At 43.3% G+C, this 20,207-nt stretch overlaps 1 protein-coding gene across 1 annotated transcript in view; it reads right to left on the bottom strand.

Annotated features, from left to right (window-relative positions):
- Positions 1–864: 864 nt before the first annotated feature.
- The window catches only part of elfn1a (extracellular leucine-rich repeat and fibronectin type III domain containing 1a), a 54,445-nt gene continuing 35,102 nt past the window's right edge, over positions 865–20,207 (bottom strand). The window contains 4 exon segments of the mRNA XM_056607539.1: positions 865–2,051; positions 2,054–3,664; positions 3,667–4,298; positions 17,001–17,139. Coding sequence (XP_056463514.1) covers positions 1,534–2,051; positions 2,054–3,664; positions 3,667–3,886 — 2,349 coding nt within the window. The 5' untranslated portion in view covers positions 3,887–4,298; positions 17,001–17,139 and the 3' untranslated portion in view covers positions 865–1,533.

Genomic DNA, 20,207 nt, shown 5'->3' with positions numbered 1-20,207 from the left:
AGCCTGTTATGAACGAGCAATATAAACATCTTACAAAGAAAGTATAATTAAGTGTATTATGTATGTATTTACCCCAAAAACTGTATATGATATACAAATTCACAGCCAGTAAGTCAGAGGATAAGATTCACATTCTCAAATTTAACTATAGCATGTTTATACTTATCTGGTAGCTTCATAATATACAAAAAGTTAGAACAACCTAGCCATAAAGAGAAAATGAAACATTTTTTACAAGCAACAAGGCCCATCTATCAAAATAGACTACACTTTTTTCTTTCATGGATTCAACATTAATCTTTACAATATAATACAATGGAAAATGAAATACCGGAGCGAACAAAAAAGTGTTTTTTAATAGCGTTGTCTTTGTTGAAAGATATGTAAAAGCTGCCATAGACAGAATGTTATTACATTCATCAATCGGGCTGTAGGACAGAAAGTTCTGTGCACCTATTGTAAACAACAGGTGAGATAATACTGGGTTGTTATTTCAAGAATTGTTTTAAATTATATGTTCAAGTTATTAAAACATGATCTGGGTTAGGAATCTTCTTGAATACAAATCTATTAATGTTACAGTGAGGAAACAATATGGGAAAATTGTGAATATCTCCAATATATGGATTTGCTAAGGAGCAAGTGTGTGAATTTGATATGAATCTGTGTTGACGTCATTAAGACTATTAATACCATCTAGAAATATTGTAAACATCTGAGGTTTCTCTACTTTGGTACAAACAAATACAACTGGTGGTTCATGACGTCTTTGCCAGAGATGGTAGGTATAAGTGTAAAGTCTAACAGAGACACCATCTGAGTGCTGTGCACTTTATTTGGGCAGTTGCAGACAATGGTACTGGCTTTCTTTAATGTGTGGGTGTGAACATTTATATGGTGAAAATAAATAGAAAAAAAAAACGGGGTGTGATAGGTGATAAAGGGGTTACTTGAGTGGGGATGGTAACAGGCTTTCTGATAGGTTTAAAGTAAGACATGGCATCCTGGAGAGAGCCCTTCCTCTAATACCCCCAGCTCCACATTGGCATTATCTAAACAATTCTCTACAATGCTTCAATTCTTTTTTTTACAGCAAATACGGAAACCATTTCTGTACAATTTATATTATTGAAATATACTGTAGGAAGGTAGTAAATTAATGTTTCGTGGTTCACATAGTTTTTCCAAGAAAAATATTGACGTTTCAGTAGACACATATTCTTCATATAATATTCTCAAAAGTACACAACAGCAAATTCCACTGTCACAGGACTTGGGCATGCATTACCCAAAAACCTATAATCCATTGCAACAAATACGTTCTCAATTTGCAGTATATTTTATCCTTACTAAGTAAAAGGTTTCCCCCGTTAATGTTGTAATTAGTATGATAAGTCAAATATTAATCTTCCTCACAATCAAAATCGAATGTGATACACACAAATGAGTAGCAATATGGAAGTATCCGTTGAAATATTTGTCACACAAAGTCGTTATGCCTTTGTAAGCATCTGTGGTTTCCACTCAGAACAGTTACGACTTATGCTGAGCAGACACACCCTTCCAGTAGTCTAAAATATCATGTAAGTCCTCGTCTTTCGCAAACTGCACTTTCTTGCGCAGCGCATGCCCAGCGGCCATGTATTCGTCATCCTTATGCCGTTTCCCCCGGAGCTTAAACCGCTCCCAGATACTATGGGAAGGTTTGCAGTAGTACTCTGGACTGGAGGAGTAGCTCATGTTGTGGTACTGGGAGTTGAGCTGGGAGTAGGCTAAGTCTCTGGTGCGGGAGTGGGTGAGCGGATCCAGGATGGAGGACTTGTGGCCGTCGGGTCCCTCGAGTTCCTCGATCTGGGGATCGGGGTAGGAGTGGCGGTGGCCGCTGTACTGACGCATCTTCTCCGCCTCCGCCCTCAGGATGGCGGCGGCGGGCGTCACAGTGAGGATGGTCTCTCCCGTGGGGGAGTTCTTCTCTAGGTACTTTGACTCGGAGCGGTATGGCCTGGGGCTCCTCATAGGTCCGCCCGTGGCAGTGCTGGGCCTCTTTGGGACACGTCGGAGGAGCGGTGTCTCTGCAACGAGTGGTGGTAGCTGTCATTGTATGCTGGCGACAGAAGGCCCGATTTACTCTGGGGATGTTCTGACAATAATACCAGCTGGGGTTCTGCATTAGACACCGCCCCGGAATGCATCCCCTGGAATGAGGTGGATTCTGACTTCAGAGCATCTATACAGTTGTTGATGATCTGATTTACTTTATCCACCTCCTTTGCAATGGTAGAAATCTCTGCAACCGAGCCTTGGCTGTTGCCGGGCATTCCCATATCGCATTCCCTGCATTCGTGGTGGTCCCCACCCCGCACCTCCATGTAATTCCCCTTGTTCATCTTAGGCATGTCACTTAGCTCCTGGAACTTGTATTGATCCATCTCATTTCCAGGCTGCATGTACTGCATTCGGCCCATGGGTTCTCCAGCCATCATCTGCTTCTGGGACATGCGTGGCATGGTTCCCCCTTCAAGGTCCTGTCCATACTTGAGTTCCATAAGGTTCTTCTTCAGACTCTCTGTCTTTTTGTGCTTGTCATCTAGTTGGCGCTTTTTCCTCAAGCAGTAATAGACCACCCCCAAGACAATGATCATGCTGAATAGGCATCCCAGAATGGTCATTATGTAGTGGGTCGCGGCCGCGTTGTTTTCTGCTCTGCCCTTCCCATGCCATGGGCCTGTAGTGATTTGTAGACAGGTGTGGTTAAATCTGAGAGAATTTCGTATAGAAGCGACGCAGTACATGTAGTCAGTGTGGGGTTTCAGGTTTTTGAGCTCAATGTCCTCCTTGATAACTTTCAGGTTTTGTATGTCGGTGAAGAAGCTGTTGTTGTACTGAACCAGGCTGTACATCTTCTTGTAGGGGTGAGGGATCTGCACACTGATGATGGCCCCTGTGTCAGACACCTGTTTCAGTTTCATCTTGGGCTTGACTTCCACTTCGTTGTTGTACGTCGTGGTGGTGATGATGTCATCCGGCTCTGTACCTGAGTAGCAGTCGTCCAGCAGACAGGGGGTGGTGTCAGGATGTGGGGTGGTGAGCTCCGGGGGAATGGGAATGTATGGGGTCACGTAGTCATCTGTACACACAGTGGTGAGCATGTAAAGAGCGTTCCTGTACGTATGGTCATTGGGAAGCGTGCTCAGAAGGCTGTAACCAGAGACACCTTGTGGGGAGTCGCACACCATCCTCTCATTGGTCCTGTTGGGGAAAACCGAGAGCCACTTGACGAAGCCAAGCAGCTCACAGGAACAGTTGAACGGGTTGGTGTATAGCTCACAGGTCGTGAGCTTACTCAGGTTGGCGAAAGTGGACCCGTCTAACTGCTGGATACGGTTCATGGAGAGGTCAATGTTCTCAATGTTGGGGCATTCCCAAAAGGCATTGTGTGTCACAGTCTCAATCAGGTTAGCCTGGAGGTAGAGGTACTGCAGCTTGCCCAACCCCCGGAGGATCCCCTCTGTCAAGTTCCGCATCTTGTTGAAGCCTAGCTGGAGGACTTGTAGATTGAATTGGGCAGAAAAAGCCCCATCTTCTATGTAAGAGATATCATTCTTTGTCAGATTCAGGTAGGTCAAGTTGGCAAAGCGGCTCAGAGAAGAGTATTGGATGCTTTGATTTTGTTTTCATTGAGACGAAGGTCAACGATGGTACTATTGATATGTTGAGGGATGGCCTCATAAGGGGGTTGATTTTGGCTACAAATCGCCAGCCACACAAAGCCCTTTTCGCCCTCAATTAACCAGCAGTCTCCATTGACTTTACTGATATGAGTCACATAAACAAGAGCCACAGACCAGAAGAAGGCACTGATCACCATGCTCACACTGCGGGCCATTGGTGCTTCTTTAAGAGATGCACAGTGGCCAAAATTGTATGAGAGGACAAAGGGCAGTGAGGTCAATACAGTTGAACGGATGTGATTGAAGATTCAGCTGGATGTAAACCGGTGCTCAGTGCCAGAAACAACCCTAAAGTTGTTTTCCCATTCATTGAAGGATGGTTGCGTCCTCACGTACCGAACCTTTGCAGAAAAGTGGTGGGTGTTTCTCTTTACTAGGTGTTCCATTCAGGGAGTTTTGCCTGCAGTCAAATTCAGGGTGAAGGCTCGTCGAGATTAAGCTTCTCACAGGCTCAGATTGGTTTATGTTTCTGTTCTGAGGGGGCGACCATCGTTAAATTGTCGCATCATGGTGTTTGAGCGCAGCTGCCTCCCCTCTCCTCGTCGGTCTCCTTTTCACAGCGGTAACCTAAAGGCAAGAGAGAAGAACATGTTATTGACATTTTGTTTGCCATTGGAATCTTTAGTAGCAATTGCATATGCATTACCTAGGTTGGCATATCAGTTGTTGGCTCTATCAATTGCCAATTAGCATTTGACAGGTTGAGTGAGGAAAAAAAGGTACCCATTTTCACACCTCTATACCGAATGGCGCCAAGCACGGCTGTTTGGAATCGGCATTAAATCAATTCAAGACATTTACGCATGCTTTTTTTCTATTTATATTCTGATACGGCATAATTAAATTAAATCTTTATTGCTCTGATTTTCCACAGTGGATTACCCAATATTTAGAAGTAATGTTATGTAAAGTTAGATCAAACCTTTAATGGGGGCAACCCATGATTGCCAAAGTGCATGTTTGAGCTTTAGCTTTCCAACAAACATAGGAAGGATGGAATTTATATATTGTTTGTACTGTTGGTATGGGTGTGACAGCCAGACAGGGTGAGCAATATGCCTCTGCAAACTATAGGGACAGGCATGGTCCTTACTTGTCACATCTTCCTCTGCTATTTTTGTGAGTATTCTTTGTGTAGGGTGGCCTTTCAAACCAAAATCTTGAAGATTGGAAATAACTTACAGCTACATCTTTGGAACTGTGAGTCTTTGTGAATTGAGCACAGCCATACTGCTTTATCACATTTTGAAAGGCTTTGTATTTATATGGCTATTTATATATCTCAATCATACAATATTTACATATTAATAGTGCAATCATTATGTTATGAATGAAAGGTTTTCAATGATTGTGAATAACTTTTTTTGACAATTTATAGTCCGAGTAGACTTATAATGTCTTAAAAAATAAATTGAAAACTAATATCCACCCGCTAAATTATACTTAGCTTGGAGTGCTATAAATTAATTGCATTGCATGACTTACAGGCATACACAACTGTAACATTCACTGATTGGGGTGTGAAACGGGAATTATAGGCTTGCCTCACTGAATGCACAGTGAGGAGTTCATATGGAAATTGGGGATATGGGCAAGCGTCCTGGGAGGGCCTACCGGCTGGGCGGGCCTACCGGCTGGGGGCCCCGGTGCAGCACTGTGGACATTTTCCGCCACAGTACACATGTCAAATCTGTGTCTCCAAGACTGTTAAACCACCATTACAGCACTAAATATTCTGCAGATGACCAGAGAATCCTAAGCTTCATAGAAAGGCTTAAAAAAGTCAATGATTAAAAGCCTAAAAAATTGAAGCTCAAAAGGCTTAAGACATTGATCGTAATATTTTTTTGTGAAATGTTGTTGAGCCAAGACTTTAAATTATTCAAGATTAAAATAATTTCCAAGGTGTTTTGCAGTAAAGGCCCACTGTGAGTAGTTAATAAAGTAGGATTTATAAGCAGTTATATTCGGCAGTGTGCTGGAATGACTTGTAATCAAAGAGGAGATTTTGTTAATGATTATACCCAGTGGTATTGCTGTGTGACCACTCGCTGCTCCCGGTAATGTCCCCATTCAGCTACACCCACAAGTCAGGAAGCATTGCATTATGGGAGTGCACAGAGGGTGAGGTGTGTTTTTTTGATGAAGGAAATCCCTTGGATCCAGGAAAAAGCACAATCAAAACTGCGGGAACAAAATGCTTGTGACAGTTTATGGCAGCCATAATATACTTCAACCTGGCACCCTGCCAGCGCTCAGGGCTCAGGCTTTTTCCCTGCGGTTGGTTGACCTTTTGAAAAAGCAGTTCATCAAATTACACAATTGCACGACTACCTGGTTGTCATAGTGGGATCTGAACACAGTCAACACACGAGTGTAATAAAGTCTCAGGGATTTCATGCTGGAAATAAAAAAGTGATGGCCGTTGATAAACTGGTAACATTAAAGCAGTCCTAATGTCAGCTTGCTGTCACAAAAGCAGTGGATTCATAAGTCTGCTTGGTGGAAGACAAGCTGTTTTGTAGGTTAGGAAATAAATACATTATTTAATTACCACTTGAATTGCCAACATTTTATTCCTTCCTTAATACCTCTGGCTGTTTAGCATTTTCTTTTTTTAATAAAAAGATAAAATAAAGAAATGACGCTTGAGGTAGAGAAAACAAAAGTAAAAGCAATAATACCATACGGAGGACATGGCTATAAAACTGCCAATGGCTGCCATTAGACACATCTCCTTCCATGACAACAAAAGAGCATTTGCAATGGAGGAATAACAATAAAAAAAAATGATATGAGCTCTTCTAAATTCCCGGGGAGAAAAGCGGTTCCAAATCCAATGTTCCATGAAATGAATATGAAAAACCCAGCTTTCTGGAATATTTGCCAAAGCAAAAGACCCTCTTCGGCGGGGAAATGCTGTCCGTTTAATATCCCCCCCGGTCTCTGACCTTTACAGTAAATACCGCCTGGTGTGTACTCGGAACTCAACAGACCTCGGCTGGTCTTCGCGGTGGCGGCGTGGCGCGCTGGCATCACTTTAGCAGTTAACTGCAGGTTCTTCAGCAGTTTGGAGCCCAGAGCCCATAAGTGTCATCTCACGGTGAACGCGTGACGGGTTGTTTGTCCAGAGTGACTCACTCTGCCGAGCTTTAAACAGATCCCAGTGCTTCACCACTGAGACGCAACAAATGTATTCTTGTGAGTAGCTACCTTTCTTCATCATTTTTTTCCCTTCTTCTCAGGAGGGTAAACCCCAGCACACAGGGGGATTGTATTAATTACCATCAGATTTGCCTGGGAGCGCTTTATTCCTCCCTAAAGTTGTTATCTTCAACCTGTTTTCCCTTCCCGTTCCCTTCCACAAGTTGGACGTCATGTTTTGGTTGCGACAACACAAAAAAACAGCCCTGAGCGACTCGCTATCGGAGACCAGGATAAACAAATTAAAAAGTAGGTGGGGGGGAGGGAGGCGGATAAGGGGATTCAAACTGATTTTATACGGCGTATGTTTGATGCGAGAGCCCAGCGCATATATCCTCGCCTTGAACACCGAAGCCGACGATGGCGACAGCCAGACGGTGTTTGTTGTCTCTTAAAAGCTTAGGTCTGTTCGCCACCTCCGAGGCCCCTACCACTCTCCCTAATGGCTGCAATCTGTATGGCTGAGCGTTAGCCCTGAGTGCAGAAAGCACCCTGGGCGTCAGAGAGCCCCGTCCATTCTCCTATCACAAACAAACAGCCAGTCCGCACGCTCCCTTTCTTCAATGTGAGCAGTATGTGCTGCGTAATGAAGGCTTTTCCTCTCCCTTTCATCCTCCTGTATACAACATTTTAAAAACTGTGTGTGCATGTATGCGTGTGTGTGTGTGTGTGTGTGTGTGTGTGGGGGTGGCTGAGGGGGGTTGGCTTGATTAAATGATATCTCTGCTGACGTTTCTTGTTTTCTCTTGCGGTAACGTGTACTCTTGTGTAATCTCTAAGAAGTCCGTGAATCAATAAAAAAAATGCTACAACGGCAACAACTTAGAGGGTATATCGGCCCTGATAATTATTTACCGGGGCAATAGGTTTCTGGTTACAATAGAATCAATTAAAATGAATAGAAAAAAGGGAAAAACATTGGACATAATTTGAACAACGTCAGGGGGCAAAAACTGAACTCAACCATTTTGAAAGAAACAAGTTAAAACTAGCTTGCACCGTGCGAGTGAGGGCGGAACCCATCGGACGCACGTAGCACTTAAAACATGCCTGTAAGCGTTCTTCATGATAAACTGCTATAGTGACTTCCGTCAAGTCAGACGAGCCTCTGCAATGACTGCCACTCCCCCTCAAGTACGGGAAGGAGGCCTCGCTCGTCACCGCACATCACTTCAGCGGTGCTGTCTGTAAGACGCCATTACGCTCGCTGCTCCCTTGTGTCTGCCAAGACTGTTTAAGAACGATCAATGCGTGCAAAATCGACTCTAATCCAACCTCGACCGACGTGCCTCCTGTCTGTTCTTTCCTCCCCACATCCACAAAAGAGTTCTTATCAAAGACACACTCACACACACACGCTCTGCGTTGAGGTCGCCTGTTTCCTATGTCCCTGGTGTTCTCTATCTTTTGCTTTGTGACAACGGTGAAGGTGCCCCACCCACCACCCACCGTACACACCCCGCTCTACCTCCGGGGGCCTCTGCTCATCCATACCAATGACTGCCCTTTATTTGACAACATTGGAAATGCATGCGCTTCTTGCCAGGAGAAGAAGAATGAAAAGGGGACAGGGGGGGGGGGGGGGGGGGGGGAGAGAGACGGAAAGAAAGATGGGCAAACAGAATTGGCTGAATCAATTGAGTCGAAATGAAAGCTACTTCTCCCGAGGAAGGAAAACATGGCCTTCATTGAAATGCTATGAATTGCTTTAGAGGTGGAGGGGGGAGGAGGGGGGAGGAGGGCGGGAGGAGATGGAGGAAGGAGGAGGTAGAGGGAGTTGGAGGATGAGGAGGGAGAGGGAGGTAGAGTGGGGAGGAGGAGGAGGAGGAGGAGGAGGAGGGAGAAGGAGCTGGAGGGAGACGGAGGTAGAGAAGAAGGAGGGATCAGGTGGAGGGAGGTGGTGGAGGAGGAGGGAGAAGGAGGAGGAGGGAGAAGGAGGTGGAGGAGGTGGAGGAGTGGTGGAGGGAGGAGGAGGTCGAGGAGGACGAGGAGGTAGAGGGGGGAAGAGCAGGAGGGACAAGGAGGTGGTGGAGGAAGTGGAGGGAGGAGAAGGAGGTGGAGGAGAAGGAGGGATACAGTGGAGGGAGGTGGGAGGAGGAGGAGGAGGAGGAAAAAGGAGGTGAGGGGAGGAGGTGAAGAAGAAGGAGGTGGAGGGAGGAGGTGGAGACAGAGATGGTGGAGGAGCTAGAGATGGTGGGGGCATGGAGGAGAAGGAAGCATATGTTTGGGTTATGCAGAGAACAAAGGAAACACAGGGCAAGAATGATTATCTGTCGAACACTTGACACACACACACACACACACACACACACGCACACACACACACACACACACACACACACACACACACACACACACACACACACACACACACACACACACACACACACACACACACACACACACACACACACACACACACAAACACACATTGATAATCATTGTATTCAAACTTGACTTCCCAGGGACACAGCGCCCTATTGACTTCATTTACCAGACAAAGAATGGAATTCCCTTGCTGACAACTCCGGTTGGCTTCAGGGGAACGCACCTGCCGCGATTCAGAATTAAACACAGCAAACACATCATAGATAGTAAGTACTTCCCTCCATGCAGCATGATATAAAGTGTGAGCAATTTGTATAGATGTTTTACCAAGTGATTGTAAAAGGTCTATTATCTTCTACTGATTGATCGTAAAAGGTCTATTATAAGCCCCACTACTTACTTCTAACTAACCTCTTCTGTGAGAGAAGCAGTGTGCGAACTACACTGAAATGTAGAAGTGAGATGGCGCCATACAGGCACTTAAATATAAAACATTTTCTAAACATACACTATTCTTTCAAAATATCTCATAAAAGTTGCGTCTCTCTATTTCTTATACGTCTGATAAGTTGAATACAGGTCATCATTTCTAAAAGACCAATACTCCAATCAATACATTACAAACTCAATGCATTTTATATATATAATAAAGTTCACATTCATTATCACTGATCATTATATAGCTCCAGGGATTGATGGGATCGCACACGGCCGTTTCTAAAATTAGAGAATTATTTTGGAGGACTTCGCTACCGCTCGGTATGAAAGATAGTGGAATCGATGTGCGGCGGCATCTGCACTCAGCATGTCTACATGAAGGACCGAAAAGTTTTTCCACTCCCACCACCACTTAGTATTCCACGCAGGTGGCAGCATCACACTTTCTGAAACTCGAAAATGACTTACTGCCCCGCCGTCTCTTTGCAAATTCCGCGATCACTCTCAATTGTTCTCTGGTGTATAAAGTGTACTTTAAAAGGCTCATGACCTAGTGCGATTGAAACGCTGTAGACAGCCGAAAAAAAATGAAAGAAGAATGTCATTAGAGAGTTAAAGCCTAGGCCCAATGTTTTAAAAGGATGAAACGCCATGGAATCGCATTGCAGCGAATGAAACAAAGGCCATCAACGAGTCGGACTGTTAAGAAAGACTGTATAGGGCGGGAACGATAAAAAATTATAAATGAAGGAGTTTGACATGCATTACAAAAGCAATGCGCAAGCGGGATTCGCATCGCCATCACTCTCCACACGACAATCCCTGTAATAAACAAACCCATAAAAGTAATTATCGCTCTCCGTTCACTACTATATTGTCTCTCGTCTCCCCCCCCCCCCCCCCGAGGGAATCGGTCAAAAGTGGCACCAACACGTTGCTGGCCCCTATTTCTCTCCAGTGTGTTCGTGGTGGGAAGGTGCAGCTCAGATCACCACCTGGAGGTTTAAACGCAATTTTCCAGACCATCGACCGAGCATTGGCTTTTGCGTGCACTCTATTTAGGCAAGTGATTCTCCAATCTGCCAGCCATGTCCAAAGACTGCTGAGTCACACCCTGTCAGACTGAAGCAGGGGCACCCAAGAAACCTGTGACAACAAGGCAACCAGTGACAATGGATTTTACATACAGCGCAAGGTCATTTTCTTTTAAGACCTAATTTCCTTTTTTAAAGACAACATAAAAAAAAAATTGCCCCTGCATGGATAGATATACAGTATATGTATATAAGCCATCAAAGAATGAACCTTGTGGGAGTGAATGCACTCAATGAATGAATCCAAGCAGAGACAATGGCATTGATTGACAGCTGCGTCTGCATCAGCATTCCCATTGACAAACTGCACAAGGCCAAGCCCGGAGCTGACTAACCCTGGGTGCTGGTTTTCCTTTCTGCACATTTAACGAAAGTGTGAGGAAAGAACTAACTGGGGGACAAACAGGCAGCATCTACAGTCTATTTTGTCCTTTTTGGTTTTCCTGCTTGTTCTCCTTGTGAGTCATAACAGATGCATTTGCATCTCTGTTTATATTATATGAAAAAAATGTTAAAGTAAGGGCAAAGTAAACCGTAACAGCATTATCGCTGACTAAAGGATGGTTTCAACGTTCCGTAAAATAAGTCAAAAACCCGCCATCTTGTTACTTCTTGACCAAACATTTCAAAACAACCATTACTCTCCTTCCTGTTATATTGGTGAAAGAGCACCAAGATGGCGGCTCTGAATGTTTGTTGCGACATCATGTGAAACCGCTCACAATGTGTCCGGGGACGGGCCGACTTAAGTCGGCGGCGGTGGCGGCGGAATGAGATTGGGTTCCACCGGCAGGAAGTGGAATCAATCATGGTAGCCCTCAGTGACAGCCGGGATGTTTCACAAGTCATCCTTTCTCTCTTCCCACCGCTGTTTGATTTATATGTGTAGCCACGAGAAATGGATGGAAACAGCCGACGATAAGAAGGCTGAGGGCTTGCGAGGGTGTGGATTCAAATCGTCTCTCTCTCTCAAAGAAGAAGAACCGCGATGAGGAGGAGGAAATTAATTGCGTATGACAAGATGTACTGTAGGCTTTGGGCCGACGCGCCGGCGATGTGTGTGTGGGGGGGGGGGGGGGACTGACGGATTTCCAAAATGACTGTTGGAAAAGCCAAACATGGACTATGAGAACTTTGGGAAAGTCGTTTTTGGGGGGGCAGGGTAAATGTCTTATGCGTTTGTGTGTGTTCTTGTCAGTATGGTTGTGTGTGTGTGTGTGTGTGTGTGTGTTTGTGTGTGGGTGTCTGTTGCACATGCATGTGTCTGTCTGTAGGTCTGCCCATCTATAGCTCTGCCCCTCCCTTTCTTAAATCTATTCATCCATCCGTTTCACTGTAAAGTGTCTGCAAATGCGTCTATCAAATGTTGACTTGTCCCAGCCTAACTAGGTCGTCTGAAAACCAGATGAATAATTTGGTGTCAAGAATTGTGCCACGGCCCTTATTGCTACTCTGGAAGTTTCCGAGATCTCATCGCTCCATCATAATGATCGACGCTCCACTTAGGTGCGGTGATTATCTTTAGTGTCTGAGCTAGCCTCTACCTCACGGGACAAGGCAGGACGGGCTGTCAGCGGTGAACCCATAGATCAACACTGAAATGGGCCAATCACCTGCGAGCGACAGAGCGTGGGAAAGAGGAGGTTGTTTTCAAATGTTCCCCATGTTTCCCTTTCGTGAAAAAAACAACCTGGAGGGATCGGAGATCACGCTGAATTAGGTTGACTTAACATGATGACAGAGTCAAAAAGGGCAACAAAAAAACCATCAAAGTCCCAAAGTCATTATCCTTACGACATATAAATAATAAATGCATTTGCCAGCAGATGGCAGTTTTCCCATTTCATCAGAAGCCATACCCTAGTCGTGTGCCGTGTCGGGTTGCGCATGCTCCTTATCTGCAACACTGCAAACAGCTGTACATTATACAGATGAGATGATTTGTGCCAACATATTGCAGATATAGTAAAAAATAATGCTGTTTTTTTCATATCTATTACTGTAGATACATTTGAATGACATTGATGCCATTGAAAAAAAGTGGACAGCAGTTCAATTCAGTTTGAAACTGCAACACATAAAGTGTCCATCGCTTACAGCAAAAAGATCAACAGAGAGACAAAAGGAAAACATGAAAAAACAGATGGTACGCACTACGCACACAGATCCTTCTTTAAAGGTGAAAGGCTTGAGGTCTTAAAGAGCGTGTTGTGGGAGGTCCCGCTAAACACAGCGGAAGATAAACTTAAGCCATACACATCCCACCGCGTAAGCCTCAAAACCCTCGCTCTCATGCTGGCCCCACCCCCGAGCCACTAGAACCGCCTACGCCCTGTAAAAAAAAGAAAAGAAAAAAAATGGCGGCCGTAATTGAATTCATTCCAAGGCGTATTTCACTACTGGTGTTTTTTTGAGGCGGTCAAACTCGGGAAGGGTCAATTGGAGGGAGGCTCCGTAAGGTTAATGGGATGTGGCGCAAGGGAGTCCAAGTGAGTTATCATGGTCAAATATGAAGGAAAAAAAATGGAGGAAATCACACGCTCTTATATGGTCCCGGAGCGTCTTATCAGCATTGTTGGGGGGAATCATTAGAATGCCTGCGATGAACGGGCTGACAGCTGCCTGTCAAAAGGCACGGGCTGCTCGTCTTAACCGATTCTCATTTCCCCCGTGATTGCTTTTCTCTTTGCTAATTCCCCTGCGGTTTCACCCCCCCCCCCCCCCCCCCCCTTCCCTCTAGCCCCCACCACCCCCATTTTCTGCCTGTGTGACTTTCTATTAGCGAATAACAAGATATAGGGGAAGAAATACTAAAGACGACATGCATGCTTTGGGAAGAAAGTGATGGCTTCATTATGTGCGCATCTGTGTCACATTAATAACACGCATGTAGCACATATGTGTTCTCTAGGCCTACAACATTTGAGGCCTACTATATTCCATTTACTATATCATGTGCTGTCCTACATCATAATACTAAACTTATTCTACTACAGTATGTACTTTATGTACTAGTAAAGACTATACAATACACTAAATGCTTTTACTTGTTATTTATACAGATACAATATGCAGATATTATATAAAGCATATGTTAGAAACGATATGCTCATTTATATATAAATATATATATATATATATATATATATATATATATATATACAATGCTATATGCACCATGCTATATTTTATCCAGAGACACTTACATGCAAGCAGCATTCACATTGAGTTCACATTGGTCTTAAGCTCTATATTTAGCGTTCAGAGGAGATGATCAATCATGGTCATCACAATGTGCTTCCTTTGACATCTGTGACTAATAGGAGTGTTGTAGCTAAGTTGTCCTGTTGAAAAGTTTTCCTATGGTCCTTTCCAAAGGCCCTCAGTGCTGTGGGATGATTAAAATAACATGGAGCTAAGTGTCCGGTCATTACGCCGAACATGAGTATGATGAGGTCACTTGAGGAGGATTCCATTAAGTTTGAACGGTGTTTTGGAGAATCTGATCTGCAGATAAATAATTGAATGCTAAAGGCAAGATTAGATGGCAGGCTCACAATGATCATTATGAGGTAAAGGGAGGTCATTAAGCTTTTTAAAAATGGATGATCTCCAAGCAGACCACTTGTGATTGATGTCATGCCTGTAAACGCATGGCACTGTAAACCAGTGATTATTGTGTTAATTGATTTATCTATTGGTCAAATAAATAGTTAAAAGGGCTGAAAATTCATACCATTATAGATATGGTCGTTTTTCTGTTAGTGAGTATCGTTAAGGGTACAACCGGTTCCGTCGACAGCACTGCGGCATGAAGTGCAAGCGGCCACTTACTGCATCCACCCAAAGAAGACTGGACTACTAATGTCCAGCCTGTGAAGAAGTATTCAAAAGTGATGCTCTTTAGGGCTTCATCAAACCACCATTCCGCCCTCGCTGCCCTTGAGGATAAAAAAAAATTCTGATTGTTTTTTGACTTCTTCTTCTTCTTCTTCTTCTTCTTCTTCTTCTTCTTCTTCTTCTTCTTCTTCTTCTTCTTCTTCTTCTTCTTCTTCTTCTTCTTCTTCTTCTTCTTCTTCTTCTTCTTCTTCTTCTTCTTCTTCTTCTTCTTCTTCTTCTCCTCCTCCTTGTTCTTCTTCTTTGTCTAATTACCCTCTAATTGCAACCACTGCACGATTCCGCCTTTCATCAGTGGTACTGTATGAGTCACTGTTTCTGCATGTCTACAGGCAAAAAAGTAAAGACAAAAAAAGAGAAAGACGTGCAAAAAAACAAGAATAACAACTCTTCGTAATTGTTCCCTGCGACAGGTGTGCAATTCCATCTCATGGCCATCTATCTATCACGGTATTTTGTATGGTAGCTATACGTCTCCACTATCATGGACGGCACGGTGAGACTGTGAATTATGAACTATGATGGCGATTGATAGGAATATGAACTGTGGTTTTTGAGTATAGATATTCAAAGCTTATATTTCAGTGGAAGTTTAGCCAAGATAAAAAATCGATATGGATTATAGGGAACAATCTCTGAGATGGCTATGTACTGAGAACTTAATCAGAAAACTGATGTCACACGTGTCTGTTACAGTATAGGAAGACATGTGTGTCTCTATCATAATAAGACATGGAAATACAGAAACCAATTCTCTAACAAAGCATTTGACATCTGAAGACGTCGGAAGAGGAAAATCCCATTTGTAGAAAGATCGATAACCTGGTTGTGAAGTGGAAGCCGCTGAATTATTTTCCGAGCTCTACCCATCCTAAAAAATATTCTTGGTCAATTGGACCCTGGGAATATCTTCCGCAAAGAAAAATGCACTGTATATTCCAGAGTGGTTTATGCATGCAGACAGGTGAATGCATAATCCAGTGTTGTCAGGTTTACTGCTGTGTGTGAAATACAAAGCAGAAAATGTGTTTTTTTGTGTGTGTGTGAAAATATCCTCATAATGAGCAATGTGTGCCAATAGCAGAATGGCCACCGGTTGTATATTCTCATTTATGATACCATTTATCACAGCATATTTCTCAAAGTGGATGTGGCATCCAATCCACCAAACATGGCACAATCCCCTATCACACAATCTGGGTTTAATTTTGGTTCCATTTTAGAGCAAGCCTTTCCTTTTTTCCTTCTTTTAAGCACTCGCACAAAATGGACCTCCTGTCGAGGAAGCAAAGGACAAACCTTTCTACAGCTTTTTCTTTTTCCTTTTTTTCAGACAGGGAGATTTGTGAATAAAGCAAAAACTCCAGACTGAATGGAAAAGTGAGGGGGACAACTTTAAACCAGAAAACCGCAAAAAGAGAGAACAGTTTACCTCTCTGTGGAAAAAAAGAAGGCCACAACCCACAAGCACCCTCAAATCAATCAAAACCTCTATAATTACTTGCATTACTTTGAACATTGATTTATCATAATTACATATTTGACAGCATCATCAGAGAAAAAAACATGATGACATTGAAGCGTGTCCTAGGTATAGACTTCGATGAGAGTTCTGACACTTGTCAGCAGTTAGGTTGTGTTGCCATGCAGTGGATGATCTGTATGGATGTACACAGCCGTGTAACGGTTTAATGCTCCACAGGACCGACTCCTATGGGACAAACAGGTCTCCTAGTGTTTAAACTGCAGGGAACATGCACCACCAAACCTCCTTACCCCTAAATGTACTAGTTTATACATTTTTGTTCAAAAAGAAGGTTACAATAGTTTTCGAGGAACAATGTGGAATGGTTTTCTGTTATTTCTGGCAAATTGGGACAGTAATTGTTGTCTGAGTTTGCAGACACTTGTTGAAGAATTTATAAACATTTCATGTCGCAAGTAAAAAAACAAACAGGAATGCAATTCCAACCACCCCCAGAAAGACACAAACACAAATATGAATTGTGATGGCTTGAAACCTGCATGAAAGACATGAAAGCCTTCACTGACACCAAGTTGAACCGAAAAAGCTGCATAAACATTCAGAGCCTGGGAATGTTCTCCCCCTTCACATGTCTTGTGTCACTTGACAGGTCTGCCAATGCTGCACTCAAGGTGTGCTGGAGGAGAAGGAGGAGGATTAACAATGCACTGGCTGCACTGATTCGCTGCTGATCCTCTTAAGGAGGGTGTTACTCATGCAACAGTTGCATTGACACAAGTAGTCTGCACTACACAAGCCCCTGGGCGTCTCTTTCACACCTACCCCTGGAGTGTGTGAAGAAGATCCCAGCATGGGAGGGCATCTCTGGCTTCCCCACGCCGGATGAAGGTTTTTTTATTGGTGATGGCGGTGGTGGTGGAGTTGGTGGTGGTGGTGGTGATAGCTCTCGTCTTTTGGAGCCCTAAGGAAAGAAAAAGTATAGATATAAGTGTCATTGACGAGAGAAACGATATTTATAGATGCTATTAGGCGAGAGACAAGGCACAGCAATGAAAGGGTTGGACGGAGAACGATGAAAGAGGCCTCTTCAATGGGTCATGCTTTTAGTATTTCTCGGTTTGTTTCAGCCCCGCTGATTAGTCTCATGGCGAAATGACCGGGATTAGTTTTTTTTTCTAGAATGGAAACCAGAAAATGAAATTATCTTTCTCGCACCATGGCAAAGTTAGTCCTTCTAATTCACCGAAGAACACAGTTTCTCTGTGTCACCGTAATGACTTCTTATGAGATGAATAAGAATTAGCCTCAGACACCGCCAGCCCCCCCTGAGGGACCGTGGGCAATGTTCAATTATTTTAATGAAAAGCTGATCTATTATGTTTCTCAGAACAGGTCAAATGGCACGTCACAGCGCCTAATCAAATTTAATCTATTCCCATGTGATTCTTTGTCCTTCTTCCTTAGTAGCCTATGTTACATAAATGTTAAAGCATGCATGGAGGCGATGAGCACGCTTATGTGTGCATCTTAAAGACCCATGTCGATCAATATTTATACTCAACGAACGCTTGCTAATATGTGGCAATTGATTTTAAATGCCTTTTCCCCAGTGAGCAGGGAAAGTGGTCTCTGAAGAGTATAGAAGATGAGGAAAGCGATCATGGGCATCATGATAATGTAGTGAAACATCATAACTGTATGCACAAATACATCTTGAAATGAATAAGTATAGATACACTGTATTTAATGCTATGGAGATCAAATGTATGAGCTTGTGACACTGCTGTCTGAGAAGTAGTCCACCAAGAGAGAACACTATTGAGAAAATAAATCAATGAGAATAATTATAAAAATGAACCGAGAGACTCACTATTCAAGACATAAATCAATGAGAATAAATGAAAATGTTAATGAAGAGAATCACTATTCAAGAAATAAATCAATGAGAATAAATGTTAACATGAACCAAGAGGAGAGGACCAATGAGAATATGGGTGGAAAGAAAGAAAGGAAGAAGAAAAAGGATGAAAGAAAGAAAGAAAGTGTCAGGAGAAAGGAGTCCTTGGGAGAGATATTTTAATTACTCCCGGTAATGGCTCCACTTAGCTGTCCAGTGACCCAGTGTGTGAATTCTATCAGGCTGCGTCTCTTGTCCTTGCCAGGGTCAAACCTACAGCTGCCCTACTGTCAGCACTGCTTCCGATGGAGCAGGGCCTTCGCCACACTCCCACAGAAACACATCACAGGCATCGTAAATATCCTCTCTTCATGAGGAACTCACAAGCTCCACGTCAAAGGCCAGTGCCCTGACCTGTTAACCACCGGTCATGTGGTTCCCGTTGAGACCTATAGCTCTCATTCTTCCATACCCTCGCTTCAATCCAAAGCTTTATTTGGATTTCGTTTTGTTCCAGACAAACACTGTCTTGAATCAATACGTGGCCAAAGAGGTCGGGACTCATCCACAGCCAACCAGCGGAAGAGAATGAAAGATACTTCCTCCTCTCCTAAAAGACAAGAGTAAAAGGATCCAACATGTGTGTGTGTGTGTGTGTGTGTGTGTGTGTGTGTGTGTGTGTGTGTGTGTGTGTGTGTGTGTGTGTGTGTGTGTGTGTGTGTGTGTGTGTGTGTGTGTGTGTGTGTGTGTGTGTGTGTGTGTGTGGGCGTGCGTGTGTGTGTGTGGGCGGGATGCTATGTGTGGGATGAGATCAGCTGTGGATGATATACCACACGTATTAGTGAATCCTACCGCATTGGCAGTGGTCCTATATATACTCTACCGGGTGCGTTTATCGTTTCTTCAGAGGCTACTTAAAGCCCTGTGACTATAACTCATACTGGAAAAAAACAAACAAAGATGAACCCAGTCAATTGAGGGCTTGCTGGACGTCTCTCCCTCATGACAATGGTTCATCTCAACTCATGCAACTTCTGCATTACCAGAGCAGCCACCATGCATCTGTGGGACATATTACCAATTTAGCAATGGTGCTATTTAATATAAAAGGCTCTATTTACCCCGCATGGCATCAAACACTGCCATCGTCACACGGCAATGTGACAGGATGACTTATTCAAGCACAGCTGGAAGCCAAGAACGCCGTTGCCATGAAGTCATGAATGCTTTATGTGCGATGTGATGTAATATTATTACCCCAGATTTACGATGTAACATTATTGTTTAACTTAAAGGGGCCAATTTAAAGTGGCCCTGCTTTTTTAAACTTTTCTGCTGAGAACGCTAGATTGCGGTTAATTGCGTTGCTTCATTATTCACTAAGCCTTGATAGCCATGAGAGTCAGATAAGCCCTCTCAATGAAACTATAGCTATAAATACAAAGGCAGCACCGCCATTTTAAACTTCAACATTGATTTTGGGATTTTCAAAAAAAGTAAATGCCATTCTAATATTTTTTTGTCAAGGAGAAAACAGATATTTAGCCATTTTAATTGGTTTGGCTAATTACATCTAAGCTAAACTATATGATGTCCACAACAAGTGTCTGATGAAAGTGCATTGTTACGAATCTTCTGGAATGGCTCACACAATAAGAGCTCACAGGACCCTGAGTCTCTGCTCATCATTTTGACCTTCAAATTATACTAAAAGTTTTTCACAATCAAGACAAACAACATTTATGCACAATCATGAGTCCAACATGATTCAAACAATACAGTGAAAAAATAAATGTGACTGCAATCAGCCTCTAAGTGTGCGCCTCTAAGTGCATCTGAGTGTGTTGGGACTTGGTTTTCTACACCTTTTGTCTAAGTAGGCCTAATCTTGTTTGGTCAAGTTAAGGTTGTAAACACAAAAAGCAAAACAGATGAATATCAAATGCATCAAGGGACATATTGCTTTATTTTTATAAATCTTTGTAAATCTCATGAGAAAAAATTGATAAAGAAGGGCTGACCATGGCTTTCTCTTGTCTAGCCACAGCTCTGCTGTACTCATATCTGATGGCTTTGGGAAACCTTTTTCCCCCATTCTGCAATTGCTACAATTGTCATCATACGCTCAACAT

The sequence above is a fragment of the Gadus chalcogrammus genome, chromosome 2 (assembly GCF_026213295.1).
Source record: "Gadus chalcogrammus isolate NIFS_2021 chromosome 2, NIFS_Gcha_1.0, whole genome shotgun sequence".
NCBI classification, from domain to species: domain Eukaryota; kingdom Metazoa; phylum Chordata; class Actinopteri; order Gadiformes; family Gadidae; genus Gadus; species Gadus chalcogrammus.
The sequence above is the reverse complement of the archived record's forward strand: the minus strand, read 5'-3'. Positions and strand labels throughout refer to the sequence as shown.